Source organism: Dipodomys ordii, unplaced genomic scaffold, assembly GCF_000151885.1.
Source record: "Dipodomys ordii isolate 6190 unplaced genomic scaffold, Dord_2.0 Scaffold10, whole genome shotgun sequence".
NCBI classification, from domain to species: Eukaryota; Metazoa; Chordata; class Mammalia; order Rodentia; family Heteromyidae; genus Dipodomys; species Dipodomys ordii.
The window spans coordinates 14,841,198-14,860,672 of NW_012267226.1; the positions used below are offsets into that span (position 1 = coordinate 14,841,198).

A 19,475-nucleotide genomic window follows, 5' to 3' on the forward strand; every position below is an offset into this window, starting at 1 on the left:
AATACCAATAATACTCAGTGGACTTGAAAGAAAAGAGAAAAACAACAAAATTATTTTTAGACAGTTAAATATACTTGTACAGACACACTGTGAGTTCATCTGATGCACTACAGACACATTCTGTCGTAACATTCAAGAAACAGAAATAGCCTTGTTCATTTATCATACTTAGTTATTTACTGTCGCTTGTATGTGAAACACTTAATTTCTTTGCTTTCAGTAAATGGGCATAGGCTGGGTAAAAAAAACAATTTTTTTCATAGAATGAAATAGACCACAGTGTTCTTACCAACTGACTAAGAGAGCATCATGGTGAAAATCATCTTCTATTACCTAGTTAAGTATTCATAAAGCCCATACGTATTGGGGTAAGATTATACTCATCCCTAAGTGGGAGATAATTAACCAGCGCCACCCTATTGTAGCTTAGACTGGCTTCAAGCTCACCATTCTTTTGCCTGAGCCTCTGTGTCTAAAATGACAGAGGTACTCATGCCTGGCCAAGGGAAGCAATTATCTTTGTAATTATTTAATTTCTTGTTGGCTGTCTTTTTTTTTTTAATTTCAGAATATATGTTGTTTCAGTAGCTGGTTTTGTGTGTGTGTGTGTGTGTGTGTGTGTATACTTGTGCTGGGTCTTCAACTGTGGGTAGCTGGTTGTGTGTGTGTGTGTGTGTGTGTGTGTGTGTGTGTACTTGTGCTGGGTCTTCAACTGCGGGCCTTGCTTGGCTTCATTGCTCAAGGCAGGCACTCTACTCCTTGAATTCCACTGCTGGCTTTTTGTTAATTCATTTGGAGATAAGAGCTCATGGACTTTTCTGGCTTCGAACCCCAATCCTCAGATCCCAGCCTTCTGCTAAATTATTTTTGAAATTAATTGAGGTTGTTGCTAAGTTTCATCCAAATTAAGGATAACTTTTTTTTTTCAACATGATAAAAGAATGTTTTCCTTTCAGCATGGCTTTCTTTCTCTTTAACCTAACTTTTTCCCCCAGGTTTTTATTAAACCTTTTAGGGAAAAGTGTACATAAACCGTCATGACATTTAAAACATGCTTTTTAAAAGCATAGTATTCCATGTGTCATCCTCAGAAATGTAAACAGGAAAATGTCTCTCGTAGAGATTGAGACACAACTGACCATGGGAAAGGCATGGGTCTTGAACAAAACCTTCTTCTTTTTTTTTTTTAATACGCAGTTTGCACTAGTGGCTCACACCTTGTAATCCTAGCTACTCAGGAGGCTGAGATCTTAGGATCGTGGTTCAAAGCCAGCTCAGGCAAGAGCATCTGTGAGACTCTTATCTCCAGTTAACCACTAGAAAACCAGAAATGGTGTTGTGGTTCAAGTGGTAGAGCGCTAGCCTTGAGCTGAAGAGTTCAGGGGCAGCGCCCAGGCCCAGAGTTCAAGCTCCACAACTGACCAAAAAAAGGCAATTTCACTCCTTATTTAATGTTGCCTCAGAGAAATCTCATGGCCTTTCTCCTTTGAAACTTTCTGGTGTGGAGGAACCTCAGGAAGGGTGTAGATAATCTACAAATTAGGCATCCAATGATCTGCCAGTTGTAGCCTCTCCATCGAGACAGGAGTAGTCCGTGAGTATGACATTTTCAATATTTCCTGTCTTTCTCTAGGAATACGGGGTGCTCTGCCTTCAGGAATTCAGAAACAACAGCAAAGTCGAGTCGAGTCCATGTAACAGCTTCATGGGTCTGAAGGATCTCCTGGGGCATGACCTTGGCCATCTCTATGTGGAAAGCACCGACCCAAGTTCAAGTGCAGCTGCCCCTTGGCCAATGGTAGAAAAGGCGGCGATGGATGGCATCCATGCTGGGGAGGAGGAGAGGGGGCGATCCGAAGAGCACGCGAGCTCTGGGGACTCTGAGGAAAGCACGCATTCTGATCATGAGCCCGAGCAGCAGAAGACCATTTCTGTAGAGCCGTGCGTACTCACCAAGGCTCACAGGCAGTTGTGCCGGTCCCCGTGCTTAGAGCCACACCTCCTCAAACGCAATGAGATTTTGCAAGACTTCAAACCCGAGGATGCCCAGACTCCAGCCAAGGAAGTGAAGAAACCCCCAGATGTCGTTCGAGAATACCAAACGAAACTGGAGTTTGCACTGAAGTTAGGTTATTCCGAAGAACAGGTTCAACTTGTGCTCAACAAACTTGGTACCGATGCTTTAATCAATGATATTTTGGGAGAACTCGTCAAGCTTGGAAATAAAAGCGAGACAGATCAGACCGTGAGTCCAATAAATAGTGTCATGCGGGAAGTGTCATCTCTAGAGTCCCAGAGGTCCGAGTCACCCATGCAGGAGATTGTGGCGGATGATGGTGAAAATCTGAGGCCCATCGTTATTGATGGCAGCAATGTAGCAATGAGGTAAGTGAAGGGGGGGGGGGAATCTTGACTGTGACCATTATTACTAAAACGATCTTTAAACATTGTTTCCAATCTGGTGACTTCTAAGACTACACTCTTTGAAAAACTTGTGTGATCTGTCCAGATCTCAGGAGCCCTCCAGTGTCAAGCTAGAGAATGTCAGCCTGGCTTTGCAATCTGAGACCATAACAAGGGTTTTTGAGGAGAGAGGTCCGTCAGGACAGGAGGTGATTACTTGGCAGTGATGAACAGAAGGCTGGAACTCATCTGAAAGGCAAACGACTCTTTCCCTCTCCCGTGGAGGAGAGGGGTCCTTACTTCACTGGGATCCCAGAGCTATGAAAGAGCACATGACTTTGAGAAGTCTTTTGCAAGAAGATGGTTCCCAATAATGTAGAACTACCTGATTGCCTTCGTGCTAAGTCCCGAAGTGATGAAATTGACAAGGAGAAGGTAGTAAAGTGAGTCCTAGATCCTTGAGCACAATGACCGAGGGATTCCTTAACAGCACAACGTCAGTGTCTGCCGCTGAAGAGGCTCATCCAGTGGTACTGTGGTAAAGGCCACATCTCCCAGCTCTTTCCCAATATCTTCAGGAAGGCGTAGAAAATGGTGGGATGGGAAATGGTCATATTAGGAAAATTCTCAGTGCTAGAAAACCCATAAGATGTAAAAATATTATCAGACCCCCCCCTCCTAAAGGAGGAAGACTTCAAGGAGAGAATGCCCTGCCTTACGCTAGGAAAAGAAAAAGTTCAGAAGACTTCACAGCCAGGCAGTGGCCGTCTTCAAGAATGCTGTTTGCTATTGAAGATGGACGCCAAGATGCTGTGTGATGAATGAAGGGGCCAGTCTAGACTGTTGATCTGAAGGGCAAGGAAGGACCAGAGGAAGAATTGGGTGACGTTTTTGTCTGTCTGTTTTAACAAAACTGCAGAAACAGAACAGATGAGGAAAAAGAATAAGAAAGCAGTACTGCCAGGCACTGGCAGTTCGCACCTGTGATCCTAGCTACCCTGGAGACTGAGATATGAGGATTACAGTTCAAAGCTAGCCCAAACAGAAAAGCTCACGAGGCTCGCCTCCAATTAACTACCAACAAATCCGGAAGTGGAGGTGTGGCTCGAGTCAGAGCACTAGCCTTGAGTAAAAAAGCTAAGGGACGGTGCCCAGGACCTGAATTCAAGCCCTATTAGTGGCGAAAAGGAAGAAAGGAGAGGAGGGAAGGGAGAGGAGGGGAGGGGAAAAAAGTACTGTGAGAGAAGTCTCTAATTTTTGAAGCTAAACTATGAAGGAAGACAATAGGAGGCACAAATCAGAATTTGGTATTCAAGGGAAATATACTTTTAGACAGAGGTAAAACAAGTGAGGCTTAGAAAAACTTGAACTTTTGTCTACGGCCATACCACCCTGGACGCGCCTGATCTCGTCTGGTCTCGGAAACTAAGCAGGGTCGGGGCTGGTTAGTACTTAGATGGGAGAAAAACTTGAACTTTTAAGATAGATATCATTTAAATTAATACCACGGTTGTGCTAACCTCATATTCACATGTATGAAAGAAACATAGTTCCCAATAGAAAGTTTTGCATACTGGAAGTTACAAAAAGCTCGAAACCTTACTCATCTAACACGGTAACAGTTACCTACAGGAAAGCAAGTGTGGTTATGCATGCCTGTAATTCCAGCAGTTGGGAAACTTCAGTAGTAGGGGCATCAAAAGTTCAAGGCCAACCTGGGTTGTAAAATAGACACTATCTTTAAAAAACAATTAACTACATATGACTTTAGTGTAAAAATAGATTGCATAATTATGAAAATAATCATCAACCCCCCCAACACACATTATTTTTTTTGTACCACTCCATATGTCTTGCTGTAAAGATGAGACAGTGCAGATGTATCTTTTCTTCCTGTCATATAGTTTTAATCTGACACTTGAGCTGAACTGCTTCAGGCATTCCAGGAGAGAACACGATGACAGATTTTTATTTTAGCAGTATTATACTGTCAGTCACAATAAAATGTGGCACTATGTCCATAATTTTGAGAGTTCCAGAACTCAAGAAAATATATCGTGAACTTTTCCATTCTATTTATACATTCTACCTACAGATCTAAAATCTTCCTCTAACAAAAATAGAACTCATCCTTCCTGTTGCACAAATATGAACTCAGACTTTGAAAAATTAACTTTCTATTCATAATAAATACTAGCAAGCCTATTATCTGCGTTAAGGTTACACATAGAATCATAGTAAATATACATTCAGTTGTGAACACACTGATACATTCTGTATTATAATACGGAGTTTAGTTTAGAATAAAGTATTATTTCCTTTCTTCTAGACAGATATACTTCCCTGTAGATGAATATACTTTAATTTCGTTTGAATGCTAACCATAGAAGATATGTATGAGTCTTCAGATGTAAATTCAAAGTAGGAAAGAGGCAATATTTTTTGTTAAGATTATATAATGAACTTTAAAGAGATATTTTATTCTCTGCATATCACCTATGAGATTCTCATCAAGTGATTTCCATTCTCCAGCCTTGGTTTTCATATTTGTTTTTGTTGTTTTGTTTTTTTTTGTGTATATATGCCAGTCTTAGGGCTTGAGCTCAGGACTTGAGTACTATTCCCTGAGCTTATTTTGTTCAAGATTGGCAATTTACCATTTGAGTCACAGTGCCACTGTTTGAGGGTAGTTTGGGGGGGGAGAAAGAGTCTCACTGATTTTCCTGCCAGAGCTGGCTTCAAACTGCATCTTCTGATCTCAGTCTCCTGGCTGGGCTTGGATTATACACATGAGCTACGAGTCCCTAGATCATATTTGTAAATAGGGGAATTCTATGTTTGCAGGCTGGCAATTAGGATAAGAGGTAATTAACACCACCAAATCCTTGGTGTGTTATAGGCACTGAATAAATTAGTTACATTTACTTTTAAGAGGGAAGTCATGAATCCATAAGATAGTAACCAATCAGGTGAAAACTTAAGTGTACCATTTTATTCCCATGAACCAGGAGAGATTAGCTGGGAAAATCTTGGAGACTCGGGACTCTAACCTGCACAGCCTGCTCTCCTGCTCTCCTACCCTGCCGTGGAAAGTAACAACATTAGCCTCACCTGTGTGGGATGTAGGCACTGGGCCAAGGATGAAGTCTGACACCTAATTGCATTATATCTAACTCTAGGTTACTACAGGATGACTGTACCTGGAATTACTATGTTTTAGAGCATGTCTTCAACCTTACTTAGTATTGCCAAATTACTCTATCAAATAGCTACATCAAATTCACACTCCCACCTGTGAGGTATGGGTTCCTACTCCACACCTTCTTGGCAACATCTGGTATTTGCAGACTTTATCTAATGGCTGTGAAGTGGTGTCATAGTTTGGCTTCTACTGAGCAGCTTTCCATATACATATTGGTCATTTGAGTCTGTTCCTCCACCAAGTGACCATTCATATCATTCGCCTTTAAAACAGCAATAACAACAAAAATTAACTAGCCAAGCACCGTGGCTTATATCTGTAATCCTAACTACTCAGGAGGCTGAGGTCCAGGTTCAAAACCAACCCAGGCAGGAAAATCCATGGGACTCTTACCTCCATGTAACTAGCAAAAAGCCAGAAGTAAAGCTGTTGCCAGTGTTGATGGGGGGAAAAAAGGTTAGGGACAGAATCCAGGCCTAAAGTTCAAGCCCCAGTACCAGAGAATACACACACACACACACACACACACACACACACACACACACACGTCCTTGAGAACAGATGCCATCTTTACAAATTGTGACCTACCATCTAGGCAGATGGAACATTGTTCCTTTCATTCACGTCTTGGGCTCTTTAATACACACACACACACACACACACACACACACACACACACACACACACGTCCTTGAGAACAGATGCCATCTTTACAAATTGTGACCTACCATCTAGGCAGATGGAACATTGTTCCTTTCATTCACGTCTTGGGCTCTTTAATACAGGTTTCCAACTTCACTTTCTCCACAAAATTTTTTCATGTCTTTTTTGTTTTATATTTAAATTTTGCTGCTTATTACAATTAAGGTTTAAATTGCTTTTGGGTATTAGGGGCTCACATCTATAATTCCCTAGCTGCTCAAGAGGCAAAGATGTAAGGATCAAGGTTCAAAGGCAGCTGGGGCAAGAAAATCTAAGATTCTTATCTCCAATTAACTACCAAAAAAGCCAGAAATGGAGGTGAGGCTCAAGTGGTAGAGTGCTCCCTGCGGCCAAAATAAGTTCAAGGGACAGCAGCACTCTGGCCTTGAGTTCAAGTCCTAAAACCAGCACACAAGAAAAGAGAAGAGAAAAAAAAAAAAAGATGTAAATTGTTTTTGCCCAATCCTGTATCTCTCTGCAGTGTGATAATATGCTGTGGTCAAGGACTTTTATTCTGACACAGATTCCTGACATTTGTCAGAATCTGTTCTGTAGCTTGGTAGACAGCTAATGAGACCGCTGATGTGAGGAGGTTCTCTTGTGCTCTTGAAAAGGCAGTCTCGTCTCCGCTTGTTGTGCCAGATTTGTCTGTCTGATTCTCTTCATCATTCCCGCGTGCCATCTTCCACCCTTGGGCCTGTTCTCTTCCCGAGGCTCCGTGCAGGGAGGAGGCGAGAATGAGCGCAGCCTTTATGATCAGAATCATGTGAAACCGTTTCCTGTTTTAGCACCCAGGGACCCTGCATTCCGTGCTGCTTACACACATTGCATAAAGTTGCTTAGGCAAAAGCGATATTCTTCTCATTCTAGAGTGAGTGAAAGGGACAGCAGGCCTTCCCAAATGAAGTCACCAGGAAGAAACTTGGTCCCTGGGAGGAATCTGCCTTTCCAGCCAGGAGCAGCGCTCAGCTTTTGGTGAACAGCACATTATCAGTTTACAAGCAAAATGTAATCCAATGGATTTCAAAGCACTCACGCGAAAGAATCATATAGTAAAGGGTTTAACCAGTTGAGTGTATTTGGGAATATTTACTATCTATGTTCTCCTTCTCTGTACTTTTCCAGTAGGCTGACTCAATTTCAGTATTTCCCATGAAAGTTGACGTGACGCTGAACCTCTGACTGGGCACTGGTGGCTCCCAGCCTGCATTCTCACCTAGAAGCGATCACACAAACTCTCCCTTTCTTTCCTCATGCCATTTTGGAAGCTGCCAGTGTACTTGATTTCACCTGTAATCCTGCCCCGGACCACAAATGGATCTGTACCACAGTGCTCAATCTCCACATCGCTATAAACAGCCCTGGGCATCTTGGAAGCAAATAGCTCTATTTGTTTTGCATTAAAAAATGATTACGCTGTGTTAAGATGTTAAGTGGTTCTGGGGTTTCCTGGGGCTTAGCTACAATATATTAAATCAGTGTAATGTTTGATTTACACTGAAAGTTAGCAAAATATATGTTACATATACATATATATTATAAAATGCAAATTTTATATATGGTATTTATTTTATAACATGTGTATCGTATGTATATGTATATATGTACATGTAATATATTCATGTATTCTATATATACACTATTCCCATCTCCTTGGTCTTTCTATATTATGTAATGCATTTTACAGATAATATTTAAAAATACTATTATATGTGTGTGTTGTATGTAAATGTATGACTACATTTAATATATTCATGATATATTGCATAGATACGATGTATGCACACTGTGCATTATGCACGCACACACACATACATATGGGAGATGGAATGCTCAGAGTTCAAATTGTAAAAGATGGCAAGGGATTGTATTCAAAGTAGGAGAGTGATTTGAATTACTTGGCTAAGTGTTTGAGTGGAGGCTGGCACTTGGGCAATGCTTGCTGAGTGAGTCCTCTGAGCTGGGCATTGCTTTTCAATCTCTGGTAGCACCAACACCCCTAATCTCATCCGAATGCCTCTCCACGTCTCTAATCCGTGTTCACCCAATCCGTGACCAGAACGAGGTGCAAAGTGTCTGTTGGATGAGATTGAGCGATGCGAAGATGTTTTTCCTCAGAGCAAGTCTGGGCTCTGTGATTCTGCTCTGGTCACCTGTACACGTTGTAGGTTACTTAGTCACTGCATTGAAATGTGCACACAAAACTCAAAAAGGCGAAGGCTTTAAAAAGGCTCAAGTACTGCTTTTCACTGCTCCACAAAATTTTTCTCTGACTCCTTTTTGTAAGATTTGAATTTATATATGTGTGTATGTATAAATTCAAATCTTAAAAATGTGTGTGTATATGTGTGTGTGTGTGTGTGTGTATAATCTTTTTAAGTATTTGTACCAAGAGGTTTCAATTCAGTGTATCATTTCATCAGTTTATGAGTACAATGCACTGGGGTCAATGTCTCCCCTTCCATCGCTCTCCCCCCCCCCAACTCTGCCCATCCCCTCAAGTATCTGGTTCTATTTTTACCTATCTAAATTTACCTATCTAAATTGAATATTATGGCTGTATTCATCCACCCTTCCCTCCATTTGACCTCCCTCCCTGCCTTTGACCTCCCGCCCTCCTGATAGCATGTTTCCACCTCCGGTCTTCATGTTGTTTAAGTATAAGTTAGTTGTTCCAAGGAGTTAACACCATTGCAGGCTTCCCCTACCATCCTTTAGACAAATGTTTTTTTATGACTTTCTTTTTACAGTTGACAGAAATTCTTCTGTGGTTCAAATGCTGTCTCTTTCCCTGTCTGACTAGTTTTGGAAACCTGAAGAGTTATCAGCCTTCACAACTTCACATTTGAAAACCTCATGGTCTTTATTCTGTACACAATAATCCTTTCCATCTTCTTATTATTTTCCCCCTTCACAGGTTTTGATTTTCAGCTGTCACCTTCCTTTTTCTCTGACCTTTGCCACTTCATCTCAGATTTCAGCCCTCTTGTTAACTGTTGTCATTATGTGATCATCCTGTTCTTATAACCTTGAATTAGTGAAATCAAATTAAGTTCTGTGGGCTCTAAACCTTCTAAAATAATCTTTCAGCCATGGAAACAAAGAAGTCTTTTCCTGCCGAGGAATAAAACTGGCAGTGGATTGGTTTTTGGACAGAGGCCACAAGGATATCACTGTTTTTGTTCCTGCCTGGAGGAAAGAGCAGTCGCGCCCTGATGCTGTCATCACAGGTGAGCCGCTTGCCTAGCTTCTGTGGACCCCTCAGGTACTCAGTCTGTGTGGCTGCCATATACTCTTGGTTGGGACATTCAAGTTACTTTTGAGTTTGAAACTAATCGAATTAACTACAGGAAACATTCATGTCTGCTACATTCGGTCAGGGTTTTTTCATTATGTGGACTTGAAATTCTATAAAATTCCAACGTGTAGAGGCACACTAAGGATCAGAAGACCATTTCTGGATTTGCTATTCACAAGCTCCAGGACTCTGGACAACATATACCACCTCTTTGGACCCCACTTTTTCATAGACGTAAGTGGCCAGCATGGCTACAGGTGAAAAGGATCTGTAAGAGACAGGGTACATACTATCCATTCAAGGATGAGGAGATGGCCCGATCCCAAGAATGGATTGCTATTTTCACTATTTGGCATTTATTTTTATTTTATTTGGCTTAAACTCAGGGTCCTGTACTAGTTAGGCAGGTACTCTGCTACTAGAACCTCAGCTTTGGCCCTTGGTTGGTTTTCTTGTGGTTGTGGGCAATGCTGCTGGTGTGGTCGTAGTGGTTTTTGGTGTTGGTACCTGGGGTTTGACTCAGGCCCTTACTCACTTGGGAAGTTTTTGTTTTGTTTTCTTAAATCGGGCACTTTACCATTTGAGCCACATCTCCATTTTGCCCTTTTTTGGTGGTTAGTTCGAAATGAGTCTTGTAGACTATACTGTTGAACATTTGGCTTAATTTCTGTGACTCAAAAACCCACTTCTGCCTCCAAAATTACCACACACCATGAGAAACCTAGAGGAAGGGGATGAAGAACGTACCTAAAACAAATGAGATCACTGCCAGGAGCAAAAAGGAAAGAATTATTTTAAGATTTTAGTCTGCATTTATTAAATCATTGTTGAATACAGTGAATAAGCAAGTAATGGTGGAGGCCGAAGCTATGGACCCATTTTAGCATATGTAAAAAATGTTAGGAGCTTTCCAACTATCATACCATAATAATCTTTAGAGTTACCTTACATTCTTACAATGCTTGGGAAATCATGGGTGGTATGTGATAAAGGAAAACAAAACAAAACAAAAAGGTAATGACCAAGTGTGGTAGTGTTCACTTGTAATCCCAGCACTGGGGAGGTGGAAAACAGGATATTTGAAAGTTCAAGGCCAGCCTGGGCTACACAATGAGATCATCTAGGAAGGGAGGAAGGGAGGGAGGGAGTTAAGTACCTCTGGTAGCAGCTTGCCAGGTCTCAAGAACACATAACGTATCAGAATGCAGTTTACTTTGTAAAATGCTAGGGCTATATTTCAGAGGCTTTTCATTGTTTTCTTTTACAATGTAATAACTTTCTGACTAAAGCTCTCAACCACATGATTCTTGATAACCTTTTGCTGCACCAATTTAAAAAAAAATCCCTTGATTTTAAAATGTACTGAAGTTTTCAGAGCTATGGATTTAGACTGGCACTTTTGCTAAATCTTCCTTTCATCTAACAGAGACTTGAGGAGCACTAGCTGTAATCACTTACTAGCTGTACTGAACTTCTATTTAAGTTATTAGTATTACTGATATGTCATCCTTATTTCCTCCCAAACTTGTCAGCTGTCCCTTAAATGTAGATTAAGTATGGTGAGGGCCTTATCCTGACACGTTTACCCCTCTGACCTCCTGGGTAAGGCTCTAGGCATGTAATGTATTAAAACAAACACCTTCACAAATAATTAAGTACCATGGGTACTTAACTCCCTCCCTCCCTGTTTTCCTTCCTTCCTTTCTTCCCTCCCTTTCTTTCTTCCTACCTTCCTTCCTTCCTTCACTCCCTCCCTTCATCCCTCCCTCTCACCCTCCTTCCCTCCCTCCCTCCCTTCCTTCCTTCCTTCCTTGCTTCCTTCCTTTCACCCTCCTTCCCTCCCTCCCTTCCTTTCTTCCTTCCTTCCTTGCTTCCTTCCTTCCTTCTTTCATTCCTTCCTTCTTTCCTTCCTTCTTTCCTCTCTTCCCTCTTTCATTCCTCCCCTCTTTCATTCCTACCTTCTTTCTTTTTGAAATGATCTCATTGTGTAGCCCAGGCTGGTCTTGAACTTTCAAATGTCCTGTTTTCCACCTCCTCAGTGGAAGATTAATGAATGATTTCTGAGTAAATATTTTTAAGAAACTCATGCATTCGTTCATTCCACAGACATTAACTACCACATTGGTGGCCATCCTCCAAATAATTCACAAGGAAAACATACAACACATACTCTTGGTTTTCCATTTTAGTCTTTTTTTTTTAATGTAAAAGCTTCTCATTGAAATTTCTGAAAGAAAAACTATTGAGAATTCCAATCTATGCTGCATCTGTAAACTATATCCTATTCTCCCAATGATAATGTCTGCCCTCACTCATTTAAAAGACTCAACATCATGTCAGAATCACCATATGCCGTTTACAAATCTGTTCCTGAAACTCAGCCTGTGTTCTCCTCGCAGATCAGGAAATCTTGCGCAAATTAGAGAAGGAGAAGATCCTGGTGTTCACGCCATCACGGCGCGTCCAAGGGAGGCGCGTGGTTTGCTATGATGACAGGTTCATCGTGAAGCTGGCGTTTGAGTCTGACGGCATCATTGTATCCAATGACAACTACAGGGATTTGGCCAATGAGAAACCAGAATGGAAGAAGTTCATAGATGAGCGGTTATTGATGTATTCCTTCGTCAATGACAAGTAAGTAAACCCGTGACCTGCTTCCCTCACGACCCAGCCATTCCTGCTAGATGCTACAGAACCCTTCTGTTTTTGCCCCCTCCTATCTTAGGACAGGTTTCTCTCAACGCCTGATTTCCTCACTACTAGAAGGAAGTTTGTTCCTCTGTAGGAGGCCTCACCTGTGTGAGCTCTCTGCCCTTCCTCGAAACCATTAATTGTGCACCTGAAGCAAAGGAAGTTTCTTAGACTGGGAGACCTGTTATAGCTGGTAGAAAAATTCCCATTTTTGCCCCTGCCCCAAATGCCTTCCAATGTCAACTTTTAGAGAGTATCGATAGTTTACTAACTGGACAAGTTTTGAAAGTTTTATGAGTATAAGACACTTACTCATGATCACAGTCTCCAAGATGACAGATGGACAGATGGTCTGAATGGCCATGTGTCACATTATCTAGAAAGACATAGGAAAACTGGGTTGGTTACTCGTCAGAAATGCAGATTAAACCTAGAAAGCCTATTTTCTCACTTGTTTAACTCACAATGTTTTATGTATGCCATATGCTATTAAGGATGTATGTAAACTAATACACTAATGTAGCAAACATTAGCAGAAGCTTCAAGATATGTTTACTCTTTCAACCCAACAATCTTACGTCTTGGAATGTATAATGAGGAGAAAAGAAAGATTGAATACGTTCATTACTATATTATTTGCAATCGCAAGAATTCAAAGGCAGCTAAACGTTTAATAGAGAAACCAGTCAAGTTACAATGCATGTCTGCTGGAATATTATTCTGTTTTTCAGAATTACTATGACAGTTGCTAAAGAAACATGGAAAATATTTTTGTTCACATTGAAAGAAGACAACCCCTAAAACATAAACAAACAAAATGATTGTGGAATTGAATGACTTTGTCTCCTATCTTTTCACTTTTAATGTTGCTGATACTGTTTTATGTGTTTGCTTGTTTTAGTGCTGCTACTGGGGCTTGAACTCGGGGCTTCTCACTCTCCTGCACTTTCTTGCTCACATCAGGCCCTCTTTCACTTGAACCACATGTCCAGAAAGTCAAGTACTTGGTTTATCAGTTATGGAACTTCCCAAGTCTTTTCTGCCCAGGCTGGCTTAGAACCACAGTCACTCAGATCTCAGCCTCCTTCGTAGCTAGGATTACAGGCATGAGCCACTAGCACCTGGCTATTGTAATTATTTTCTAAAAACCCTTACAATATCCTATGATGTAAAGGATGAGAAAATGAATTAGGACGTGCTAGACTCAAAACCTACTTGAATTAAATTGGTGTTAACTCACATAGGTACTGTGAATTAAATACAAATAGTGTGTTCAGCTTAAAACGTTTCATTATTTACAGTGTCTCATTGAGAAAGGAAAACTTGGTTTGCTAATTTTTTTTCCTCCTGTCATTGTCGAATCAAAGCCATTGGCTTAAAACATCAAGAGAAAATACCATAGAAGAAATAAAAATTTTGTATTCTTCCTTTAGAATTAAATAACCAGCTTCTTACTTAGGTGTCTTTTTTATTTATTTATTTTTAAATCTCCATGATAGGTTCATGCCTCCTGATGATCCTCTGGGCAGACATGGCCCAAGCCTGGACAACTTCCTGAGAAAGAAACCCATTGCTCCTGAACACAAAAAGCAGCCTTGTCCTTATGGTAATTAAACAAAAAGAATAACAAATCCTCAACGTGTGCCTTTGGGACACAATGTCTTGTTAATAAAAACAGCATAATAAAAATAAACATCTAAAATTTGGGGTGGCATAGCACTTTGGATTCCAGTGAAATTGAAGAACATGTCCTGTCCATGGAAAAGAATGATTTTGTTACCTCTTCGTGTTGAATTACTGTTCACTCCCCTCAGTTGAAATATAGTTTGAAAACTCAATTGTGCCTGAAGTTAGCTTTAGGGTGGAGGAAAATTGAGGATTCTTATATCCAGACACAAATCCTCTCACAAAGCGTGTGAGGCTTTACCACGTTAAAGCCTTACAGTGGCTCTTCAAAACAAAAGTTCCTGCCCGCTCAGAAAGTCTTGCTGAAGGAGGAGAGGTAAATGGGAGCCGAAAACATGGTATAGTGACCAGAAACCCTGGAAGTGACCATTCATCGGTCAGCCAACTTTCCTGGGTCATTCTCTAGAGTCAGGAACAGTAATCTATTTAGCAAATTTATCTTCCCTGTCACTCTGTCTCGAGTTAAAATGGTGCCGTGGCGACTTTGCAGTGTCCGATGGTATGTTCTTTAGTCTAACTAACTTTCCCTCTTTGTAGGAAAGAAGTGTACCTATGGGCACAAGTGCAAATATTACCATCCGGAAAGGGGCAGTCAGCCTCAGCGGTCAGTAGCTGATGAACTTCGTGCCATGTCTAGAAACACAGCAGCCAAAACTGCCACCGAAGGAGGGCTGGTGAAAAGCAACAGCGTCCCTTGTAGCACGAAGACGGACAACACTTCCGACGTGAAGCGAGGGGCTCCAAAGAGGCAATCCGATCCAAGCATAAGGACTCAAGTCTACCAAGACCTAGAAGAAAAGCTTCCCACCAAAAACAAGTTGGAAACCAGGTCCGTACCTTCCTTAGTTAGCATTCCGGCTCCTTCTACTACAAAACCCCAAAGCACTACATCTTTAAGCAATGGCCTTCCATCTGGAGTGCATTTCCCACCTCAGGATCAAAGACCACAGGGACAATATCCTCCAATGATGATGGCAACCAAAAACCATGGAACGCCAATGCCTTATGAACAGTACCCCAAATGTGACTCGCCCGTTGACATGGGGTATTATTCCATGTTGAACGCGTATTCAAATCTGGGTATCTCAGGCCCCCGAAGTCCTGAAAGGCGTTTCTCGTTAGACACAGATTACCGCGTAAGTTCTGTGGCTTCTGACTGCAGCAGTGAAGGGAGCGTGAGCTGTGGGAGCAGTGACTCCTATGCGGGGTACAATGACCGCTCCTACGTCAGCTCTCCCGACCCGCAGCTGGAAGAGAGTTTGAAGTGTCAACACATGCACCCTCACAGCCGCCTTAATTCCCAGCCCTTCTTGCAGAATTTCCACGACCCCTTAACCAGAGTGCAGAGTTACAGTCATGAAGAACCAAAGTTCCATCCCAAGCCTCCTCTTCCACATCTGGCAATGCATCTGCAGCACCCAGCTGTGGGCGCCCGGTCCAGCTGTCCCGGGGATTACCCCTCGCCACCAAGTTCCACCCACTCCAAGGCACCGCACCTAGGGAGGTCTTTGGTGGCCACAAGAATAGACAGCATTTCTGATTCTCGACTCTATGACAGCTCTCCTTCCAGACAAAGAAAGCCTTACTCCCGCCAGGAGGGGCTGGGAGGCTGGGATAGGCCGAGTTATGGGATGGATGCCTATGGGTATCGGCAGACTTACTCCTTACCTGATAACTCCACGCCACCCTGCTATGAGCAGTTCACCTTCCAGAGCCTACCTGAGCAGCCAGAGCCCACCTGGCGAGTCCCATACTGTGGAATGCCACCAGACGCTCCCAGGTACCAGGACAACCGAGAGAAGATTTATATCAACTTGTGCAACATCTTCCCACCCGACCTTGTGAGACTGGTCATGAAAAGGAATCCTCACATGACAGATGCCCAGCAGCTGGCTGCAGCTATTTTAGTGGAGAAATCCCAGCTGGGTTATTGAAAGATGATGCATCTTTGTGGTGTTAAGTGGGTGGGTTTTTCTTTTTGTTTTTTTGTTTTGGGGTTTGTGTGTGTGTGTGTGTGTGCGCATGTGTGTGTGTGTGTGTGTGGTGGTTGTTGTTCAGCTCAAATGCTGAGGAAGGTTTGCTACAATAGCACACATGATCTCCTTCTCAGCAAGGGGATTGTATAGTATCCATTTATGTGAAATACTGTATCATGGAATCTGTATGTCTAATCCCACCTGGCAGAAGGATTAGCCAATTGCTTTACATTCAAACTTTTTTTTTTTCTCCCCCAAACATTTCTTTTTCAAAGCGATATCCTTGGCTGGAAAGTGTTTCCAGTTTGATTTCCTAGATGTATCTGTGACCTTTGATATTAATCTTCGGTGCATCAGGGGTTTATATGCAGCACTTTTTAATGCCTGTTTCATGTTTTACTAACTGGGTGTTTTGTCTTTCTAAATTGCAAGCAATTACAATACCTTCAGAATGTGGGACATTTGACTAGGCCTAGCAAACTATTTTTTCAAGCCAAGCTTAACTAGAATCTTTTACAGCTTTTTAAGTTATTTTGGGGGAGGGAGGAAGAGGGCTTCTTTGTGCTATAATCATTATTTATAGAAACAAAGATATACTACAGCACTGACTTTATATTTGAAACAAAAATGTAAGTTACCAGTTTATGTTAAAAATGGGTAACCGTATATATATATTAGAATGATTTACAATATGGCACTTTTTTATTATTTTATTTTTGATTTTTTTTTGCTGTTGAGAAATTAGTTAATTTAATATGGTCAATTTAAAAGAAAGCAGATGCAATCAATGGAAAACATTGTTTCCATTTTTGGTTTTTTGGTTTTAATGAATAAGGCAAAAGCCAACTTGAGAGGCAGGACCATTCTGATTGGCCCGGGGTGTGTTTACAGGCAGCAGACATGGGAACAAGCTCCTAGATTTCCATCCACTTGTATTTTTAATGTCTTGTCTTTCCGTTTGGGGGCACAATAATACTGGATAAATAAGTTTCCACAGTACTTGCCTGTTTTTAATGAATCTAATTAATCTCAATGCAACTTTTATATTTAATATACTCTAGCTTTCCTGCTATTTATCAAGGCTGGCCTGAGGTAGGTTTTCTTTTGTGTGTGTGTGTGTGTGTATGTGTGTGTGTGTGTGTGTGTATGTGTATGGAAGACATGCCGCATTTCTTGATACTGCACTATAGAAATGGCGATGGAGGAGCTGTAAATTGGTAACTTAAATTTTTTTTGTAACATATTGTATATTTTCCATTTTCCTGGAGGTAGTTCTTTTTTTGTGTGTGGGGGAGGGGGGCCTGTTATATTATTAAGGCCAGACTCTTGCCATAAATAGTGTAGTTTTAGATACAGACTGAAGTCTGTTCTAGTTTTAGCAAGGGATATTTCTGGTTTCTAAGACATGGGTCTTGCTTAACCACAATTGCGTTTCTGAGGATTAGAAGGTGGATTCCACAGTCTGTGGCAGACAGTCGTGTGATTGACGTAACTTGACTTTTCCCTCCCAATTCTGAATTTGACTTAGCCCGTCAGACACACTCAGATCTGTCTCTGCAGTCTGCCTGGAGCCCAGAGCTACAGTTTGAAGTAAAACCCTGCAAAACCAGAAAGTACCTTTTACTGTTGATACAAATTGTATCTTTTTAACGATAATAACTATTTTGATTTGTAGATCTAGTTCAAAACACAAATGTGTAACTATGATTAGAGTTTTGGGCAACATTTTATCCCTTATTTAAATACCAAATTTTTCAAGTAAAAAAAAAAATTGAAGTCTAGAATAGGGTAGAAAATAAAAAGTAACAATTAAGGTAAAATTCAAGTGTCTGTCTTAGTTTTATAGAATATATTGAAACAGATTACAGAAATTTATTGGCATTTTCTTTCTCCTAAAACGTTTAACCTAGTGTGAACTGAACGTAAAAATAAATAAAATACATAAATAAAGGTAAAATGCTGCCTGAAAATAATGTCCAAGCATCTTTGACTAGAATAACTTTTCCACTACTTGTGCAACACCATGTGTTGCACGGAGTAGGATTTGGGTATACAGTAAATGCTTCTAAAAGGCATTGTGCATATTGACATATCCAATAATCTGAACCATGTTCAGCAAACTTAATTCAGGAAAGTGAAGTCCGACACCATTTCCACTGTCGTGTTTGGCTGGAGGAGACGACGCTTACCCTTCTGAGTGGGGTTGGGGGGGGGAGCGACCCCCACACCTGTGGAGTGTCCTCCCTCCCCTTGACCGTCCTTAGCTGTAGAACAAGTCTAAATATAGAGGCCGGGTGAGTGCCAAGAATAGCCTTTCAGATGCGTAGGTTAGATACCTTTGGTTTGGGTCGCTCTGCTAAGACTTTGTAGTATGAAATTCTTTTTTTTTTTTTTAATTGTACCTGGGAGCTTGGCTTCCGCATGCTTCGGTTTAGCATTCTGATGATTTGCAAGTGGCCGGACGTTAGTACGTTGTTGCAGATCAGATCTTCTTAGGTGAAAACAGTTGGACTCTTTGAAATGTGTTGTGAGCTGGCTTTATTTTTGTGGTGGTGGTGGTGGTGGTGGTTGCTTTGGAAAAAGTGTTCCCCTGTCCACTGCTCCAGGGAGTAGTGAATGATAGAAAGAGCAGCGTTCTAAAGGCGAGGGGACAACCTGTCTGTCCCCTGCCCCTCTTTTCTTCGGAAGCTGCTAGGCTTTAGTACAGCCTGTTATTGCTGATCTAAAGCAGAAAGTGCTTTTCTTTTAAAGTCTGTTATTCAATTAAATCCTGTCACCAACCTTCCTTTTGAGTCAGCTCTTTCTTCCTAATTCCTACTCCCTGTCTGGCAGACTTGCTAATAAACAACCAGAAAGTAGTGTTTTCGCAAGTAGTGCAGTTGGCCACAAGTGGTCAGCGGATGAGAGAGCAAGGTTGCCAATGGCTTGTATTTCCCCTAGGGATCAGCCATGTCCGGTCTGTTGCCTCTGTTTCTTACTCCAGAGGGAAGAGTACCCAACTGGCCAAATACTGGCCCTTAGTATTTCCTCCTTCCTTGCATGCAATACAAGACATTTTCAGTCTTGTTTTTATGATCTCTGTCTCCTAACGTTAACCTAAACATGAAAACGTTCACTGGTATTCAATCTCCGATACTGGTGACAATTTGAATTTTGTGTTTTATGAAAAGGCATTTATGAGAATATGTATTATAATAGAGTGTTTTTATATAGCCACACATAAATATTTCTGCTAAAGTATTAAGAATAGAGAGGGGCTTCTTTCCATAGCTAACATTTCCCTTCTTGAATTGTTTCTTGGAGCTGTGGAAGGCCTTGCCGGGTCTCAGTGGGCAGTGAGAAGGTGTAGAACCACTTACAGGGAACGCAGCTCTTGGCTGCTGTCTTCCTTGCTAGCTTCATGTCCAGTTGAATGACAGCATCCTCAGACCTACACTACCATGATCACGAGCAACTTTAGACCAGCCCATCTCCCTACAGAGCAAACTGGATCCCATCATCAGCCCAGCTGTAGGCA

General features: G+C 41.5%; 1 protein-coding gene across 1 annotated transcript in view; it reads left to right on the top strand.

The window, feature by feature from the left end:
* Positions 1 to 16,009, top strand: part of Zc3h12c (zinc finger CCCH-type containing 12C) — a 31,458-nt gene extending 15,449 nt beyond the window's left edge. The window contains exons 2-6 of the mRNA XM_013009481.1: positions 1,634 to 2,385; positions 9,398 to 9,537; positions 12,005 to 12,239; positions 13,796 to 13,902; positions 14,520 to 16,009. Of these exons, the coding sequence (XP_012864935.1) occupies positions 1,634 to 2,385; positions 9,398 to 9,537; positions 12,005 to 12,239; positions 13,796 to 13,902; positions 14,520 to 15,916 (2,631 nt within the window). The 3' untranslated portion in view covers positions 15,917 to 16,009. The remainder of the gene's footprint in view (positions 1 to 1,633; positions 2,386 to 9,397; positions 9,538 to 12,004; positions 12,240 to 13,795; positions 13,903 to 14,519) is intronic.
* The last annotated feature ends 3,466 nt before the right edge of the window (positions 16,010 to 19,475 follow it).